General features: G+C 41.2%; 1 protein-coding gene across 9 annotated transcripts in view; it reads right to left on the bottom strand.

Annotated features, from left to right (window-relative positions):
* Positions 1–21,393, bottom strand: part of LOC129178107 (nephrocystin-4-like) — a 254,373-nt gene that overhangs the window by 168,522 nt on the left and 64,458 nt on the right. For all 9 annotated transcript variants that reach the window (XR_008569753.1, XR_008569754.1, XM_054769957.1 and 6 more), the window contains exon 6: positions 19,007–19,143. Coding sequence is in view for 7 of the 9 variants with exons in the window: in XM_054769957.1 (XP_054625932.1) it covers positions 19,007–19,143 (137 nt within the window). In the remaining 2 variants the exon portion in view is untranslated. The remainder of the gene's footprint in view (positions 1–19,006; positions 19,144–21,393) is intronic.

The following is a 21,393-nucleotide window of genomic DNA, read 5'->3' as shown; positions in this document are numbered from 1 at the left end:
AGTCTGGGCTTCCCTACTGAGACTGCTGCCCCCGTGACCCGGACCCGGATAAGCGGAGGAAAATGGAATGGAATGGAATTATGTTTGTCCAAACAAATGTACCTTTAGATGTACTGGGCGTTCAAATGGATCAATAACCTGAAGAAATAGGGGTGGTCTACTATTTTTTTCCACGACTGTATGACAGCAAAGCTTTCAATGTGTGATGAAGCAGCTCAGGCCAACACAATCACAAGCTTCTTGCCAAGCTAACATCCCCACATCATTCTTCCAAAATAACAACATGCTTGTGAAAGTTGTCCCACTACTGTAGTTAAAGGTCCGATCGGGTCTTGTCCCTAATGGCACTAATCAGCCATTAAGCTGGGTCTATTTGGTGACATGGCTGCAGCAGTGCAGGCATTGGAGTATTCTTCTTGTGCATATTCTTGTGTTTTTGTATTGTTCTAGTACATGCTACTAAAGACTATTCTACTGCTGCTAGCAATAAGATTCTTGTATCCCCCTTTTATTCCTGCTCGGGGTTCACCCAGCAGCAATTTTCTATTGAGCTTTGTTTTTCACGGTGCTCGTTTTATTACTAGTGCTTTTACATTGTTGTTTTTGGTTCCTTTGCTTCCTTTCCTTTTGGTTCATTAAAGCTTTGTATTTGTTGCCAAGCGCGTCTTAGCTTCTGCTTCCGGGCTTCACACTACTAGACCGTCACAATTATATCACTACTTCCACTTAATGTTTACTGATAATTACTTTCAATAATTATATTAGATTTAAATATGACAGTATATTAATATAATACAAATATCCGTTTTTTATTGATGTACGATGAAATTACAAGTATTATGACACTCCTGTTCAAAATCTTAAGACCAGTTGAAAATTGCTAGAATTAGCATTTTGCACATTTGGATCTTAATGAGATTTCAAGTAGAGCTACAATATGCAAAAGCAACACGAGGGAGTGAGACAAAAAAACATTTAGAACTTGTAATTTAAACAAACAAAAAAAAATAATAAAATAGATTGTTTATCACCTGATCAAAAGTTTAAGACCACAGGCTATAAAAGCCAAAATCTGCAAAAAAAAATCATTTTCTGTCAGGCATTCACACTATCATGCCCTCCTGATGGCTAAAGCTAAGAGGTGTTCTCTTTTTGAACGTGGTCGTATTGTCGAGCTGCATAAGCAAGGCCTCTCGCAGCGTGCCATTGCTGCTGAGGTTGGGAGCAGTAAGATAGTGATTCTAAATTTTTGGAAAGATCCTGAGCATTATGGAACAAAAAAGTCAAGCGGTAGACCCAAAACAATCACACCTGCGCTGAGCCGGATGATCCAACTGGCTTTCTATCAAGACATAGGGTGGTCTGTGGTAGTAGGGCCTGTGGTGTGTCCTGCGGCCTGTGGCTCGCCCGAGCCTGGGCTGTGGTGGGTGGCCGGTCGGTCATGTGTCATTGGTCCCCCCCCCCTGCTCGGTTTGGGCGGTGTTGGGGTATGGGGCCCCCGTCCTTCCTGTGCCACTGCACCACCTCACATACATATAGGACTTTGGGGAGTGGCCTACGGTCGGGCGTGGTTGGGGAGGGGAGCTGCCTTGCCTTGCCACTGACCTGTTGCCCCCCAATTTTAATCGCAGAGTAGACACTTAGGGTTTGGGGGGGCTGGTCAGGTGAGGGGCCCTCCGAGCGGCAGCTGTCCCCCGATTTTAATTGCATCATTAGCTATCATCCACATACACCCCATATACATACACACAGATACACCCCACAGGGACACAGAGACCAGCTTTTCGTAGCTGTCCTCTTTTATTTTATTTTATTTATTTATTATTTTTTTAATTGCATTAGAGAGGGGGGGGGGGCTTGCGGTGCTTACCCTGGACTGACATGTGCTGCGGGCGCCTCTGCAGTCTCCGGGGGGCGGTGCCGGTGCTGCGGGTGGCCCGTGTGCCGCCGCAGGGGCTGGTGGTTGCTGCGCTGTGGCGGCTGTTGGGGCGCCGGGCCCACTGGGGGGAGTTGTGCTCTGCCGGGCGCTTGGGCGTTTGTCGCCGTTGCGCTTTGTGCTCTGCTGGGCCGCTGTCTGTGTCCTCGCCTACCCCGGTCTGTCTGCGGGCTTGTTGGGGGTGGGGCTCCGGTGCGCGGGTGGTGCGCTGTCGGCTCTGGTGGCATGTGGCTGGTCAGGCTTCTGGTGGTTTGTGGGGTCCGTCGGCTGGTCTGCTGCTGGTCTCGCCTTCTCGGCTCTTGTGCTTGGCCTCCCTGCGGCTTGGGGTGCGGTGCTCCCGCTCCCTCTTCGGGGTTTGCTGGCCTGCGGGTGTCGGTTGGCGCTGTGTGGTGGTTCGCCTGGCTGCTCGCCCGTTTTCCTGCCCGCCTGCTCAGTTTCCCGCTTTCCTCCTCGGTGGCTCTCCTGTCTGCCTTGCTGGCGGCGTCCTACCGTTGGGAGGGTGTGGCCTGGTGTCTTCCTGCTCCTCGGCGGTCCACGCTCTCCGTGCCTGGGTTCTGGATTGTATGTCTGGGACCCCAGGGTCCCCGGCTCCGCTGCTCCTTGGGTTATCTGCCGCCCGTGCCTCCGCCGGGTGGGTGGAGGGTGTGCCTCCTGCATCCCTGGGCGGGGCAGCCCTGTGTCGGGGGTCGGGCCGGGGTTGGCGGTGGGCGGGGATTGGCGCTTTTGGCGCGGGCGGGCTTCTTTCCGGTTGTGGGGGCGTCTCTGAGCCTGCCGGTTTGTGGCCCCCGGTACTCGTCTGCCTTTGTGGGGTGTGATCTCTCGCTGGTCTCAGGGGTTGGCAGTCCTCCGGCCAGCCGGCGCCCTGTCCTTGGCTGGGATTACCTCTCTTCGGCCCCTTGCTAGTCTTCCCGGGGGGAAGGGCTCTCTGGGCTGGCTCTTGGGGCACTGATCTTTGTGCTGCCTGGTGGCCTTCTGGCGGCGGGGGCTCGGCCTGGCTATTTGGGGCGGGGCTCTCTGGGAGGTGGAAGGCGGCCCCTTTCCTTTCATGCATTCTCAGTGACAATCACACGCCCACACATTCTTGCACCTTTATGTGTGTGAAGTCTTCCCCACATACAGAGATACCTGTACATATGCACACTCACAGTACATACGTACTTCCCCACATTACTCATTGAGCTAACCAGGGTGTTATTATGTTGTTGGTTTTATTACAGCGACGGTGATATCACCGTCGTGATATCACCGTTGTGATATTGTTTTGTCCTTACTGTATGTCCTTGTTCGTCTTTATAGTTGTCACAGACATTTATTTGCTGATGTCGTTCTGTATGTTTCTGTTGTTCTGTTCTTGTTGTCACAATTGTTGTTGTTGCTGCTGTTGTCCTTGTCTCTCTTTTTTTTTGTCCCCCTCTCATCCCCGCACCCCAAAGTGTATATCACACTTCTCCCTGGCAGAGTAAATCTGTTGAGCACTTGACGGCATTTAGATGTACAATTCTATCTGCTTTAAAGGCTGGACAGGACAGGGGTAAAAAAAAAAAAAAATTAAAAAAAAGACACAGGGTGGTATTTGACTCTAATTAAGGCCCTTACTGGTGCCGACCACAGCGAAATAACCATCAGACAGCATCTGCGGGAAAAGTGTTTACAAAACAAAAAACAAATTCAAAGGCCTCGTCTCCTTCAACGCCACAAAACTGCCTGTTTAGACTTTGCCAGGGAGCATCAAACATGGGACATTGAAAGGTGGAAAAAAGTTCTACTCTCTGATGAGAAAAAATGTAACCTTGACGGTCCGGATGGCTTCCAACGTTACTGGCATGACAAGGAGATCCCACCTGAGATGTTTTCTACCCGGCACAGTGGAGGGGGGTCCATCATGATCTGGGGTGCTTTTTTATTCAGTGGAACACTGGAGCTTCAGGTGGTGCGGGGTCGTCAAACGGTGGCTTACGTGCAGATGTTGCAGCGGGCATCCCTCATGACTGAGGGTCCTCGTCTGTGTGGTAACAGCTGGGTTTTTCAACAGGACAACGCTGCAGTTCACAATGCTCACTTGACCAAGGACTTCTTCAGGGAGAATAACATCACTCTTTTGGACCATCCTACATGTTCCCCTCATTTAAATCCTATAGAGAACATTTAGGGATGGACGGCAAGGGGAGTTTATAAAAATGTCCATCGGTTCCAGACAGTTGATGGCCTTCATGAAGCCATCTTCACCACTTGGAGCAATGTTCCCACTAGCCTCCTGGAAACACTCACATCAAGCATGCCCAAAGCAATTTTTGAAGTGATTAACAAGAACAGTGGAGCTAGTCATTAATGAGTCCTACTGAGAAAAGTTTTTGATCAGCTGATAAACAAGCTATTTCAGTTTAATTGTTGTTTTCAATAAATTACTTTTTCAAAGTACTTTTTGTCTCACTCTCCCTTCTTGTATTTGCATATTGTAGCTCTACTTAAAACATCATGAAGATCAAAATGTGCAAAATGCTAATTCTAGCAATTTTTCTACTGGTTCTAAGATTTTGATCAGGAGTGTATATAATATTATTGTTACCCCCCCGTACTTGTTCCGACAATTGTGTGCAGCCACTTTTTCACCATCCAACACATTATTATCAAGAAGGTATGAAACAGTCACCTTGAACCTGTGTGCCCAACTTTGGTCATCAAACTTCTTAAGTGGGTACACAAGTCCAATTAAATTGGACTAAGAAACGACAGTGCCACCAGTTTTCCCTTGCGACTCGAACATGATCAATAAGTCACAGAAGCTGCTTTCCGTGTTCCGTGCTGACATCAGCTCTGTAAGAGTGGTTGTTCTGAGCAGAAATAAAACTGCATCTAAAGTTATTGCACTGGTTCTCTAGCTACAGTTTCTACTGTTAATTGTGTCAAGCAGGTAATGTTGTCTTTAATGTGGAATTACAACCTTGATCCAAAGACTTTGATTGCCCTCCCCCCAACAACCTACACATGCATTCAAAGAGAGTTTTGGTGGCTGGAAATAGATTTTATTTGGTTAGCTTTGTACTAAAGTTTGTAACCAGTTCTTTAGGGTGTGTTCACACTTGTCATGTTTGGTTTGGTTTAAAGGAACTCTGGCGTGTTTGCTCTGCTAGTACAGTTTATCTGTTCAACTGCAAACGCAGTCATCCAAACACTGGTGTGCAACAAACCAGCAGACTGATAACTCTTGAGAAATGGGTTTCCGTACACTTGCAAGAGGACTCTGGTGCAGTTCGGTTCACATGAGCTCAAATATGAACACTACACGAACCAAAGACATGCACCAATGTTAAAATGGCAGAAAAGAATACAGAAATGAATACAGTATGAGAGAAAAGATGCATTGGAAGCACTGTTTCTGCTTTGCTCTCCGCTTTGTGTTTAACAGCATACGGAACATTTGTGTTACGTCATGTTGTATGTCACAAAAGCTTACCAATTAAGTCCTTACTTTATGCATATGTTCTTTACTCCATCACCTTTGGTCCCAAAAATACCAGTGTAGTAAATGGCAAATGAACCTTGTTGCGGTTTTCTACCTTTAAGGTACTCAAAGCGCTTTGACACTGTTACCACATTTACCTACTGATGACACAGCATCAGGAACAACTGGGGGTTCAGTATCTGGCCAAGGATACTTTGACAAGATCATAGGAGGACAGAGGATTGGACCTGCAACCTGCAGGTTGGGAGACGACTACTCTACCACCTTAGCCATGCCGCACCAACGTGAATGCTAAGCAATCCACACAAAAGTGTGCATCAAGTATCTTTTTTACTTCTTCTAGGTCTGGACCAGAGTACCGCACCAGAATTGTGAATGCAGCCAAAATGCACTATTGCCCCTTACTGGGCTAAAGTAGAATTTTATCTATTGCAACTGTGTTCACACTTGGAGCTCGGTACTCTGATCTGGACCAAAATGATAAAATACGAGTGTACAAATTTGGGTCTGCATATTGTATATGCAAAGAAATATGCACATGTGCTTTCACAGACACCCGGTTTATAAATAGGATTGCATCTTTTCTACAACGTCTGGCATTCAAAGAAGTCAATTAAAACTTTGTGTTCTCTCTCATTCTCTGCATCTAACTCCCCCATCCCACAGCTTTTTAGTTTGTCACATTTATTTCATCTCTCTTCTTTCTTCACTTCATCAGTTCCTCTCTGGCTCACCATGTTCTTTAGTCTTACTCCTGACTCTGTTACAGAATAATTCCTCCCTATTTTACAGCTAAGAAGCTTAAAGAGAACAATGAATTGTCCCCCCTTAAGTTAAATTGTACTCCCATTTCCGGTGTCAAAAGAAGCGGCACTTTTTCTAGTGATGATCGTAAGTACAGGTGCTGTGTGGTTGTATGTGTAGCTTTCACACTAGTTTGTTGTATTTAACGTTGGCGATATCACTGCACTTCCTCTGCAGTTCCTGATAGAGACATTTATAGACAATGTTGTATGTCATATACACAAGCTAACATGCTTGTTCTTAAGTTCTCTATGTGCTCAGTATCTGTTAAAACTGCACTTTTTAAAGCATATTGTACTCCTATGTATACTGCCCACTTGTGGCGGAATTACAGAAAGAGCAGTATACATCAACTTCAGGTGGCGTACAATGATGGCATGAAGATGCTGCTTAAGGTGCCTAGTACCAGTCAAATTTTTGTTCAGGCTGCTGTACCAACCTGTGCTGCTGTGTTACGGAATGTCATGTACAGATGTACAGTATGTGTCGGTTAACACGCTCTGTAAACTGCATCATATATACTCTGACCAACCCTGTACAAAGCTCGGTCAGTTTCCTTAGTAGTTTGTGGAAACACTGGCGCCTTAACCTATATAGCAAGGGATAGCCATCTTTTGCTATGTCTTGTTGGTGATGCGTTTGTTTTTAATGTCTATGGACGATGTATGTGTCTGAAATAAAGTTCATGATGAATCAAAATGAATGACCAACAACAGAGCACTAAGGTAGAAACATAAATGATACCTTATTAATAACCCCACTATAACACTGCATTTATTCCCTGGAAAAAAGTGTGAAAAAGTATGTTTTACTTAGGGTTGTGAGGGAGCTGTCAACCCTCCCACACTGATCAGGTGTATGCCCCGCCTACACACTCACTTTTCTATTTGTGTACAATGTATCTAGTATATTATATTTATTTGCTAATTAATCTCCGAGGGAAAGGCTTCTTGAGACGTCATCTGTACTTCTGTGAAGAAGGTGTCGGACGTTTCGCTCCTCATCTGAAGAGCTTCGTCAGTGAACTAACAAGTGCTGGTAGCCTAGGCCTTAAATACAGTAAGAGTGGGCGGAATTGGTGTGCCAACACCCTCCTCCTACTGGTTCCTTACACTAACACTGGGCGGAGTAGTGGTCTAATCCTCTCCTGCCATTAGCACCTCAAAGGGAAGTGCAGCTCCTTGTAGTTGGGTATGAACAACTCTGATACTGATACTGACTGTGATACTCTCATACCCAGGCTATTTATAGATCGATGATTGAAAATTGCTCAGAAAATTGTAATCGGTCTATCTTTTTATTAGTGTATTTTATATATCTGTCATGTGTTCTGTGAACAGCGTGAGTGACTTAGGTGTTAATTTAGGTATAAGTTCCGACTTACACTAAAAATACATCTGAGTTATAGGAACAGAAGTCATTCGGAACCTGAGGACCACTTGTATCATAGACTGTCGGTGGCAGTAATGAAACTGGTTTACAATTGCCAAAAAACCAAAAAAGTCATGTTCGATGTCTTCTTGTGAGTTTTGTATATTCAGTAACACATTCTTGGATCTGCTATTTGGTTCCACACCAAAATTTGATTATTTCGTCCTTCTGGTTTGGTGTAAATTAAAAGTGTCTAAATTCCATTTTTCAGTAAGTGGTTTCATACTTTCAGCCTATCACACTAGGTGCTTGTTCCTAACACAATCTACAAAATGAAAATAAATAAATAAATTATTGCAATGTCAGGAGACATTGTGTGTGAATGCGCAAGCCTGATGAGGGGGAGGAAAAAAACGGAAATCTGTTGTTCAATGTGTATGTAGTTGCTGAATGCCTTTGATCTAATTAGATCAACGGCATTCAGCATTGTGGAAAAATGGGAATGTTAATGTCAAAAGTTAGAATTGCTGTGATGTAGATAATAGCACAAATGTCCTGAATTATTGAATGGTTTGATGATGGAACCAGTTTTTTTTAGATTCATATCAGAAGAAATATATAAGCCGCCCCCAAACATGTAAATGATGTTATGACTCATAGGATAATTATATCTAGTCTAGCTTATCTTGCCAGCATTATGTTCTCTCTTCTTTCTGAGTATCTATATTATCCTACATTTGCAATTATCTCCCATTACCTTTGATCTGTTCGCCTGTTACCCATTCTTCTAATCTGGGAGTGTATGCGAGAAAATGGCACAGTATCTACAATGCAGGAGTGCATTTTATAGGACGCTTGTGTTTTTACAAAATATTATTCAGTCCAATTTTTTTTAACAGCAAGAATCTGAGAGATTTTTTTTTTTTAATTACACAGCAAAACCAGTATGTTGAAAGACATTTATTGTATGCTGTCTATTGATTTTTTTTTATTTTTTATTTTTTTGCAAGATAAACTCAAGAGTTGTTCAAAAGTTACATGAAAAGTTGGAGGGTGAACAGTCATTGTCGATTAAGTCAGGAGCTACAGTACATCAAAAATCTACACAGGTGTGTTTGAGTTTGAATTTGGAAATGAAACTTCTGTCAACTGCAGGGAAGCATTACACTCCTGGCTGTTCACTACAAGAAGAACAATAAAATTAACTGACTATTAACTGCGTACAATTAATTTCACCAAACAGATACAAATATGATGCTGATGTGATTCTAGTAGTGTGTAGTGTAATAGAAAATTACATTAAATTTACCAGAGAGGCTTACTAACAGACTTTTTTTTTTCTATTTTGGTCAATGTTGGCCATTCATTTCTTTTATATACTGTATATTTAAAATATTCAATAAGGCTGCTGAAGCAACCCCAACCGCAATATATTGGCAAATGCTGGTTACCAACGGCTATAACTATAAAACTGCAGTAGGTGACAGTATTACTCTGCAAAAGTTCCTTTTCCATCTTTGAAGGCACTGTGACAATTTGGTGCATGTTCAGAGATGATTAATGCATCTTAGTTTATAAACATTATCAGAGAAATTGAAAGTATCAACGTTATACAATATTGTATTATGTGGGGGACAATGCTAATCTCCAAAATATTGGTTTGGTGACTTTACAGCATTCAGAAAATGTTTTTTCTTCTGTCTGGCATCGTTAACAGCCATCAGCTTTTGTGTCACCACTTTGTGAAATGCTCGTGTGGGCTGCTGCAGTAAAAAGGTAATAATAGGCATCCTAAAGCTACCATCTTAAGGGGAGTCAAGAAAGGGGGCACATAAAATTAGAATATGACAAATTACCACATGATTTACATCACCATGCTAGCTTTTTAAAATGACACAGGTGGAGTTGTTTCTCTGACTCCTTGTGGCAATTTTAGTTCACTTTTTACCATTCAGTCATTATTATCATGTTCAGGGCCCCCACCATTTAAGACAAATTATCCATCCATTCTCTTTCTATGCCACTTATCCTCACTAGGGTCGCTGGTATGCTGGAGCCTATCCCAGCTGACTTCAGGCGAGGGGCGGGGTACACTCTGGACTGGTCACCAGCCAATCGCAGTAAGACTAATTTTATTGATTTTAAACTATACATGTGCAACGGCTATGTTAATTAACTTGAAAACTGTAAATTTTTGTCTTAGACTTGGAAGTTGATACTTGAAGACTCAAATATGTCGCTTTTGCAGCCTTGCCGTGTCCCGCTGCAATGGCTATGCTGCCCCTAATTTGGCTTAATTTATGTGGAATTGGTCTCAGTCCTCTTTTGATGCCAGTACATCTGTAGTACATCCCTCACTTTTGTTCTGGATGGACGTCAAAGTGAAACTAAGTCATTTGTAATACAGAAGAGAATGACGAACTGCGTGTTGCACTGTATGCGTTGCTACCCACACTGTGGATGTTTGCGCCCCCATATTGAGTGTGAGTCATCCATTGCGAGAAACGCCGGCAGCATCATTAGCATGCTGCTCTCATCCTCCCACCTCCCCACTCCTTAACACATCTCAACTGCAACAGTGCTTCCAGTAAATCATTTGTGTCCAGTTGGTAAAACACTCCCTGAATCGGAAGCAAATGTACAAAGGCAAACACGTGCACACGCACAGACACACACAATGCTAAATGACTACAGATTCACCCACTTGCAACAAGTGCTTGAAGGTTACATTTTGCAAGTCTTGTAAGCAATGCAGCATCCCAACAGAGGTACACAGAGTCTGACGCTCTTTTTAAACATTGCCGACATGAACACACCCACAGCAGCGCTCAGTTTCAACAACTCAACCATTTTGCCTTCGTGCTCCACAACAGCAACACAACACCTCCTCATTATCCACCAATCACACTCACGGTGAGTGAAGTGCATTCACGAACAGCAGAATTCTGAACATCAATGTTACAACACAAGCAGGTCGTTGTTCTGCACATTCTCTGTGTTCTGTATTGCTGCTGGTTTTGCTGTGATAATCATGACAATTTGTTGTGGACATTATTTAATATTGGTGAATTTATTACTTAGTGATTACATTTTTTATTTAATATTGATGTACTCCTCCATGAATCACCACCTTATCGTGGTGAAGGGGTTGAGTGCCTGAGTGATCCTAGGAGCCATGTTGTCTGGGGTTATATGCCCCTGGTAGGGTCTCCCAAGGCAAACAGGTCCTAGGTGACGGGCGAGACCAAGAGTGATTCAGAAAACCCTATGAACAAAAACAAGAGGAGGGACTGCACTTCGCCCGGACATGGGATACTGAGTACCTGGTGGTCAGGCCCAGCGTGAAGAAGCCACATGGGATCTCCCCCCCTATAGACCCACCACCTGTGGGGGCAAGCATAAGGGTTCGGTGCAACTAAAGATGTTCACAAGTGCACTTGGCACCAGGACGGACATCATATGCCGCAGGCCTATGATCAACTTTGTCAGCGTATTATCAGACCTGTGTCCGCATGTTCTGAACATGCGGGTAAAGAGAGGGGCTGAACTGCCAGCTGATCAACACCTGGTGACGACTTGGATTAGATGGAGGGGGAGGATGCCGGACAGGCCTGGGAGACACAAACGTGTAGTGAGTGTGTGCTGAGAACGTCTGGCAGTGTCTCCCATTCGTCGAGTCTTCAACTCTCACCTCTGGCAGAGCTTCCCCTGCATTCCAGGGGAGGACGAGGATATCGAGTCCAAATGGGGAGTATTCTGTACCTCCATTACAGGCAGCCAATCAGAGCTGCGATGGTCAGTGCCAGTCGTGATGGCAAGCCCCGAACCTGATGGTGGACACCAGAGGTCAGGGATGCCGTCAAGCTGAAGGAGTCCTATCGAGCATCGATGGCTTGTGAGACTCCTGAAGCACCTGACAGGTACCGGCAGGCCAAGTGGCAAAAACTCAGGTGTAGGAGGAGTTCAGTGAGGCCATGGAACACGACTTTTCGGTCGGCCTCAAAGAGGCTCTGGCAAACCATCCGACACCTCAGAAAGGGGAAGCCGCGCCCTGTCCACACTGTTTACAGTGGGGACGGAAGCCTGCTGACCTCGACTGATGATATAGTTGGACGGTGGAAGGAATACTTTGAGGCCCTTCCAACTAACCTCCTAGAGACACTGGCATCAAGCACGGCCAAACGAATTTTTGAAGGATTAACAAGAACGGTGGACCTAATCATTACTATGTTCTACTGAGATTTTTTTTTGTTCTGGTTTGGCGAGTTTTTTGTTATTTTTTGAACGATGGTCTTACACTTTTGATCAGCTGACTAAGGAGGTCAACGTTCACCATGAACAGGCTCGACTTGCTGCTGGCGTTCTGTGTTATGGCGTTCAATGGTTACAAACACACTTCCATAAATTATAAATTTTGGTCTAGCTAAAGCAGAGGAATACACTCTGGCTATGTTCAATTTAGATTTTTTTGTTAAAATCCCATTTTTTTATGCAGTTGTTCACATTACCAAAAAAATGTGATTTGTATTTGTGTAAAATACCAACAAGGCATATGGGAAGTAATATGCATGCGCACAAAACACTGACATCACGTGTGTGTGTGTGTGTGTGTGTGTGTGTGTGTGTGTGTGTGTGTGTGTGTGTCTGTCCTAGCGCATTTGTTGCAATTTCAAAGATTTTGTGCCATGCTTAAACTAATTATTTCAGGAAGGATATTAAGAAGGAAGAGAGCAAAACTTTTGGCTATGGAAATTTGTGGACAAATTGCTGAGATGTCTGTTACTCGGAGCGTGTGGGTGTATGCAACCAGTCTCTTTTACATTGTCCCAGGACAGGACTAGACACAAGAGGAGACAGAGCTTTTTCACTCGCAGGCCCTAAACTATGGAAGTCCCTCCCCTTGCAACTCAAAACTGCTCCTTCAGAGGGTTTTTTTTTTAATTAGCACTAAAAAAAAATCACCTTTATACACTGGCTTTTAAGAAAAGTCCAAAATGGGTTTGAATGAAATTTTTAGGAATTGTCGCCAAAGGGATATGGAAGAAATGATTACATTTTGGGGGTGATCCGGATCACGGTCTGGATCCAGAAATTTTTTTTAAAGATTCTTTAACATTGCAAAATAGGACCATTTTCGGCATTTGTGCATATAACGCCACAAAAAATGGTCAGAGCACTTGGAAAGAAAATACAAGACAAGTTTCCCACAAGTTCTACAAAATATCAAAGACCGATCCAAAAAATGTAGGATTATTATTTTGGTATGAATCACAATGTGGGAGGAACTATGGCACTTGGAGGAGGTCTGCGCTCCCAGAGTGCTTCTCTAGTCTATTTATTTATTTATTTATTTATTTATTTATTTATTATTGTGTCAAAAGTTTTGTTCTTCCACTTGTTTGTATTGATTTGATTTGATTTTTAAACTTATTACATGTTTACTATTTTAGCTATTTTATTTATTTTTTATTTTCTTCATCTGTACAGCACTTTCGGCCAGCATGAACTGTTTGTTTTAAATGTGCGTTATAAATAAACCTTGACCTTAGATGTCAGAGCCAGGCGTGGTGAGACATTGGCGTGAGCCGCTTCACTGAAACAATGAAAAAAAAATGAAAAAATTATGTTTGTAACGGTAAATGCTACTTTAGTTATATATGTAAACCATGTGAGAAAACCATAGTTAATGTATTTAATGACTTAACAAATCTTTTTAATATTAATGTGTTTACTTAGTATTAGGTAGTAAATGTTATACAGGGTCAGGCAAAATGATCTGACACATTTGTATGTTAAATAAAAGGCAAATAAAGTAAAGAAACAAAAAAGTGTTTTTATTTTTCGAAAAGTACATATAATGACATTTTTTTTCATATAATGCCATTTTGCTTTGTTTCTTTAGAATGCCATTGTTTTTCGTTTATTTTTCAGTTGCTGCCATGAATTGGACTGGTGAGCATCGCGCTTTCATTGTGGAAACGTTTATCAAAAGAAACAAATCTGTAACTGCAACACAACGAGCGTTCCGTTTGCACTTCAATCTTGGTAGACATGATCCCGTACCAGCTCCAAACACCATCTTGTTATGGGTTACCAACTTCAGAGCTACTGGATCTGCATTGAGTGTGTGGACAATAATGGATCCCATTTGACTGATTGAAGTTTTAAAACATAATGAAATAGAATGGCATGGCTACGATTGGCCAATGACCTGCCCTGCTGGAAGTGATGCATTCTGGGTAAAAGTTATTACAGTTGTTTGTTATTTTAAACTCATATTTGGTAGTTGTCTTATAGACTATATTATTCTTATTATTTCTTCTTATTACTATTGTTATTTGAGTGTTAAATTGCTGTGTGATGATTTTAGCGTTCTTTGTAAGATGACAGTGTGAGTCAGACTGTTATATTGAGCAATGACCTCCTGCGATTTCCGATGGTTTGACGAGTTCCTCGAGAGCTCCCTTATGACTCGTGATTTGAACTGTGCCATGCATGCTGTTACAAGGTTACATGCCCAGCTGCTAAAAAGAAACTCACACTTTCCCTTGTACTCTCAGCCTAACATAATGAAATATTTCTCCACCTCCTTTTCCTGTTTTTTACCCCCATTTCACCTGCACATCTGCAAGGGCAGTCCTACTTTGAGTGAGTTTTCCCATTTTAGGACAAAATGAAGAGTTCTGGAGCTTTGTTGGCAGTCTTTCTCCATTCATTAAATCAGCCTGAGGCGTTTTGTTCTGCCTCCGGCGAGGCACCGGTCCTCTTCTGCTCCTCGCTCCCCCTCTTCATCGTCTTCTGTTCCCTCTCACCGTTTGATCGTGAGCCAAGATATTACAGAATTTCTGACAAGATCTCAGCACCTTTTTTTTTTAAATATCAAGAGTAATAGATGTTATCGTAGGCTTAGGTGAAGCGCCACTACGGGTTGCACGGAGTGATGATGTGGCCTCTTGTGTGGGGAAGTCAAACAAGCTCAAGCCACCCGCCAGATAAATGTTCCATTGCACTCAGGTCAGAATTAGCTTTGTACTCATTAAAAGCAATGCACAAAAACTAGGCTATTGGCTATAACATGAAATACAACCGAAAAAGTAAAATTAAAACATTTATGCTCGCACAACACCGATACATATCAGTATGTGGAGTAAAATTATGGAATGAATTGAGCAAGGAACTCAAAATGTACCAGTGTAAGATCGATCTTCAGAATCGGAATCGGTTGCCGATCCGCTGTATTTGTGAAGATCGGATAATATCGGCTTTCACCACGAGATAGGGCTGATCCGGTTGCCGTGTAATGTTCGTAACTCTGAGCCACACTCCAGCATGGTAGGTGCTGTAATACGCCTCAAAGCTCGTTGCCACTCGACTCGCGCCACCCGCAAGAAGAAAACGCAACACCACCACACAGATATGTCCGCGGTGCAACGTGGTGACGTTATTTTCACGTTGGGCGTTGGATATTCGGCTCCGTAACTACAGCGGTACTTCCCTCTCACTGTGCCCGGACTGCTGCGTCATGGTGTAGGGAGGTCGCACAGGAAGTGCCACTCTAACCGCTGGTTGCTTATAATAGGGATTGCACAAACACTACTAAACATGTCGAAACGTCGGCGAAAAACCGTGGAAACTTCTTTGTTAAGGGGCGTGAATGTGTTGTGTGTGTGTGTGTGTGTGTGTGTGTGTGCGCAAGTCAGGCTGGATGAGTATATTTTCACTGTGTTGTGTTTTACTGCTTTAATGTAAGGACCATTTTACAATGCTCACTGACGACGTGCAGGTTCTGAGTGAAAAAAGACGACAGACACGTTTATTCTTGCACCCAGTGCGTATCAACCGTCAATTGCATTCACACACGCAACACATTCCGACCTTCAAAATAAGAGCACTCTTTGTCACATTTGTCTAATTGTAAATGTAAACAAAATAAGGGTGTCATTAAAATATCGTACAATAATAACGCGATTGGAATGACATCTGTGACTACATCTTCCTTAATCACAAGCACAGTCATGACAGTTTGTTGAAGATGTTGTAGCAATATGTGCCGAGGCTGACATCCCATTAGAATAGTTAGCTAAACTACATCCATTTCTCAATGACTGGACAAAATGGGCCAATGATGTACTGCATCAATAAATGGAAGATTTTTTTTTTTTTTTTTAATTTTATTCACTAACCCAAATTGCACACACTTTGTGCTGGTAAAAAAAAAAAAAAAAAAAAAAAAAAAAGTGGAAAAGGTCAAAAACTTAATTCTAAAAAATTTAAACTGAAAAAAATGAATTTGGGAAAAAAATAAAACATATTTCATAGGGCCCTTAGAGAGTTTTTTACAAATATATCATATACTAAATTACACCACAAATTGATCTATAACCATGTCAAATGATTAGTCCTACCCTAAAAGTATTTTGCACGCCATTTTTTCCAATTTGATCTTTTATTGGATGGACTTTTATTGGATCTTTTCTTGGATTAGGGACCTGACTCACAGAGGTTTGTTAGAAAAGCCAAACAATATTGTTGGTTATGCTGTTTAAATTCAGCAATACTTTGGTTGCATTATTTTTAATGCTTTGAAGAGCTATTTTCATAACCATATTTTAAAAAATCTGATCTAATCGGAACACAAAAAATGTGGATCGGGACATCCCTAGTATGAGACAGTTTAAAAACAGTACAAACACATGGTTCCACTTTCTCTGTTCTTTTATGTTACATGAAAACAAAGGATGTGAACAAACTCAGTAATTGCAGAGACAAGGAGAAGGGGTAGGATGAAATAAAATATCCTTCTTCCTACTCCCTTTCGGAAATCTTAAATGTAAAAATGTGATGTTCTTTAATGCATCTTTATGAAACATGTTCAAAATAAATAAAACAATTACCATTATCATATGATGTGTGGTGGGGAAAATAAGTGTAAAAAAAGTGGCCACAGAGGGATAGTTTCTCTGCTAAAAATAGAAATACTTAGTGATTACTGGAGGACTGTATGCCAGACTAGCAGGCAGTGTAAAGGATTAGTCTCATGCTGCACTGTGCATTTATACACCCCATTTCTTTTTTGACGCTCAATTTCTGCGCACTGGCACAGAGGGACAAACACACACACGTTTAGGCACCCACCCCCAAACGGGAAAAAAGAAAAATGTTGGCGGGTGAGGCGTCAGCATCACTTCAAAGACAGCTTGATGACAATCCAGCTGGAGTCACACTTCCAAAAGGTCACACATGCACTCACATTTTCTTTCTCTGTCTGGATATATTTGTCTCTAGCACTTGTACGGTCATCCACACTTTAATTAAAAGCTGCAATCAATTTCGACGCATATTAACGCCTCTTAAAGATGTGAGAATGTCATCATAGCGCTCAGATAAAAATAATTAAATAGTCTGAACTGTCAACTAATCTACCCAGGGCACACTGAATGCCAAGATAGGAAGCTTATTCATACCGGTGTGTCAGTTACCTCACAGTGAAGGTGGCAAACGTAGTTGTGGCACAACTTTTGTATTGGTTGGTTACTATAAGCCAAAATAAATACAAATAAATAACTAAGCAACAAAGTTTTCCGAAATAGCTATTTGAATGATTTCCACATGTGAGAACAGCACATGTATGCAGCATTTTTGCTCAGATTTTACATGACTTGTCGTTAGAAACATGCTTGAAGTGAAGTCCAAGCAATCTTGGGTAAAGTGAGTGACACTGCTATGAAGAGTGATAAAAATGAGTGAAATAAATAATATTAAAATGCAGGCTTTTGCCACTGTTTTCCAACAATAACAGCAAGCCCATTTTTACACATGCCAAATATGATTAAGCGTCCGGTTTCTACAGACACTCAACAAAAAGGAGAGAATAAATTACTGTAAGTCACATTCATTGGGAAGTAACGTGCCATGGCAGCTGTAAAAAAAGGAGGGGATTTTGTTTGAAGGTTGCATAAACAGACTGAGATAAAGGAAAACATCAGGACAGAGGAAATAATCTTGGCAGGGGTGCGTCAAGGCTATCACGGCCATCTTTAATTTGAGGAATGTGCCTCAGGTTCTGTTTATATGTGCACCTATAGTATCACCTTAATGGTGCATTTGAGGATGACGTGTATTTCATTTTGAAATATGTAAACCAATACAATAAAAATTGATTTTCACCAGCAGGGGTTTGGTTATTTGTTTGTGTCATGCCTACAATTATTGATATATTAACCTGGACTGTTTATGATGATCAGTCTCCTTCTTCTAAGATGCTCCTATCAATTTTTGGTGCCATCAACAACAACAACAGCAACAACAATTAAAAGTGTAAATACAACATGTACTGTATCGACCCAAAAACAAAAAACAATATAAGACTCTGTACAAAGACTTGTAACTTTAGAAAAATATTTTTCAATATCTTTATACAATGACAATTTTTCAGTGACATAAAAACTTATAAAATATATTAAACATATTATATTTATTTGCTTCATTGATCAACATTATCTTAAAATTAGCATTAGAACTTTTAGCCACCTTTTCCAAGCAGATCTCTGTGTCTCTCCGGGTCACACTTGTGTGTGTGCCAGGAAGAAAAGCTCTGACTCGCTTGGGCGCCGCCTGTTTGTTTGCAAGTATAAATATGTAGAACATGAATATAAGACAAACCCTCTTTTTTCAGGCAGAGGTTTACCTTATCTAAGGTCTGTAAGGTATAAAGTACATATTTTACTTGATTTGAGCTATTTTTGTTTTAATGTTGTTCTGGGATTACAGATGTAAACCTCCAGTCTTTTAACATGTATATCTTATATGCTTTTGTTCCTTAATTTGCACTGTCCCCTTGAAATAAACATAAAATTATAATCTTATCCAGTTTGAAGTTAATGCAGGGTCAAAAGCTGTAAATATCATACTAAATTGTAGTAGTTTTGATTGTAACTGTGCATTTGGTATTACCATAAATTTGACATAAAAAGTCATATGGTCATGGCCAAAAATATTGACATGCCAAAGATGCCAATATTTTTGGCCAGGGCTGTATAATTTAGGCTAATTTGGTTGTTTTCCATACAGGCACGGCCAAATTTGGCCACATTGGCATTTTTGGCCAAACACATTGGCATGCCAATATTTTTGGCCATGACAGTATTTATGTCAGACTGTATTCATTTTGCATGTGTAGGACGTTATTATATTTGTATTTTGATTACACAAGAAATTGGTGACTTTTTTTGGAACTTTATTTCTGTGTTCTGCTAATCTTCGGTACACAAGCAATAATTAAAAAAAAAAAAACCTTATACAAGAAGTGAAACCTCACAAAATCACTGCATCGTCTTCAACAAATGTCAGTTATGTGGCATCCCTTTATGCGCGACTGCCAATGTGGCATTTGAAGGCGTTGATGTGTGGGTGTAATGGAAGAGCGGTTTTACCGTGTTCTGGCAGTCGGCGTTGATCAGCTCCAGCAGCTGACTCTCAAAGGCCTCGAGGGACGGCTGAAGGCAGACTGTCAGTCTGTGCAGGGTGAAGGGCAGCATCCTGAGCAGCACAGGTTTCAACAGAGCATCGCCTGTTGACAGCGAAAACCTTGGTATCAGAGTATGTTCATGCCACTTGCATCGTGGGATTTCCTTTTACTGTTTGGAGAGCACTCCAGCTTTATGCATTTGTCCTTTTTCACTAACTTCCATTTCTGATAAATTAGATCCTATATGGATTGCAGCCACATACAAAAATATTGTCTATTAATCTGATACCAAACAGGTTTTGCTGTCCTTGAAGTGATTAAGTATAAAAGACATGGAGTGATTCGGTAAAACAGTCAAGCCAGTACAAGTTAAGTGTGAGCTATTTAAGAAAAGTAAAAAACGTCTTGATATTTGCTTCCATAAAACACTTGCTGTGTGATAGCGGCTTTAGTAGGCATGGACTTCAGAGAGGCTTCAAAAAAATCCCGCTCACTGCTTAAATGTATTGTGTAATGAAATTGTCACTTTTGTTTGCATACCATAAAGCCACCAGAGGAACTATGGTTCAGACTAACATACCGTAAATGCTCCGATGATAGCCAGGCTTTTTTTTATTTTTGTTTGTTTTTTTAACCGAAATGGCCAAGAGGACCGGGCATTAATTGGAAGATTGCACTTAATGATTTGGAGTGCATGTCTGACGATTGGAACTTACCTGCCAACACATGCCATGAAAAATATCTTTGCACGTTAAAAAGCTTTAATTTAATACAGCATTTGAAGAACAAACACTGGGAGTATGGTGAGTTTGAGGCTCACGATGTGGTCATCCGTCAAATGGCAGCTAAAGCAGTCAAAACACTAGACAACACTCACCCGTATGTGTGTGACAGTCAGAAGTAGGCATGTCCAATATTGGCTTTTTTGCCGAAAACCGATATGCTGATATTGTCCAACTCTCAATTTCCGATTCCGATATCAACCGTTACCGATACCGTTATGTGTAACATCAAATATCTTTTTCTTGAGTCAAATTGTTGTAAAGTAACAATACTGTTAAATGAGTACAGTTGTTTTGTTGCCTACTCCACACATCTCTGAGTACATCATTCATGTATTACATATTTTATATAAGAATCCATTTGTGTTTCTTGTGCCTTGATATGTTATTTTTGGAAAGATTTTATTTATTTTTAGTTAAAGTGGGGTTTGTTTAAAATACATGAACTTGCTTATTATTTTGATTGATAACTTTCATGTTCTTATTTTATATTCTTATTGTACTGCATTAAAACTACTATATATACAGTATATACACACTCCTGATCAAAATCTTAAGACCAGTTGAATCCAAGTGAACGGTATCGGCCAATTTCACTCGTGGATGATCAGAATCGGCAGCATCAGTGCATCCCTAATTTTAGCATTACTTTTAAGAAAACCACAATGACAAAATATAGGACTGGACAAAGACACTTTACTTAACTGAGTCACAAAACAATGCAGGTACATTTTGAAATGTTCTATAACTGTATGCATGACCTACAGTAAGTATGATGTTTGTGGAACTTTTTTTCCACAAGTTGAAATAAAAACTAAAATGTAGTATTAATACAGCTACCGCTTGGACATTAACACCGCTGCAATTTCGATGGAAATAAAAACACACACCCGAGTAACGCTGAGAACACCGAGGTAGGTTGAATTGCAAGGTTTATAGTGTGCATAAAGCACTTGTACGATTCCAATCCTGCATCGTGAAATGTCACTTCCATATTACGTGTATTATCAGTAACAGTAGCACTGCTATAGTACAGAGTCTGACAGTTCACATCTGGATGACCTGTTCACGAGAGACAGCTTTTCTCTAAGCGAGGAATATTCTCATGTTTTAATATTGCAGGATCATTACGAGATCTTGTGGCACCCCTATAAACAACAATACACACGTGTAACACATGAGTTTCACACCAACAGCTGAGTAGCATTTTGAAGTGCATACTGAGGGCTGTTATGTTGGACAGCTAAATGTTAAACCATTTGTCAACTTCTAAATGTGCCCAAAGATGTTGTAGAATATATAAAAAGCTATGTTTTTACTTTAATTAATTTTTTTTGTTTTTACTTCAATTTTAATTTCAATAATTATGTGGAGTACACAAGAAAGTAGAAAGGAAGACAAAGCTCTCTTTGATCACATAGTCATTCATTAACAAGTACACTACACAACAAAGCAGCAACAGAACCAATGTTGTAATAGCGGTAAGGAGCAATGTACTCAGTCAGCATTAATACTGCTGCTGAGTTCATTGTAAACAGTCAGAAAATGTAACATGCATGAGTTTCATATC

The sequence above is a fragment of the Dunckerocampus dactyliophorus genome, chromosome 1, assembly GCF_027744805.1.
Source record: "Dunckerocampus dactyliophorus isolate RoL2022-P2 chromosome 1, RoL_Ddac_1.1, whole genome shotgun sequence".
In the NCBI taxonomy this organism is placed as follows: Eukaryota; Metazoa; Chordata; class Actinopteri; order Syngnathiformes; family Syngnathidae; genus Dunckerocampus; species Dunckerocampus dactyliophorus.
The sequence above is the reverse complement of the archived record's forward strand: the minus strand, read 5'-3'. Positions and strand labels throughout refer to the sequence as shown.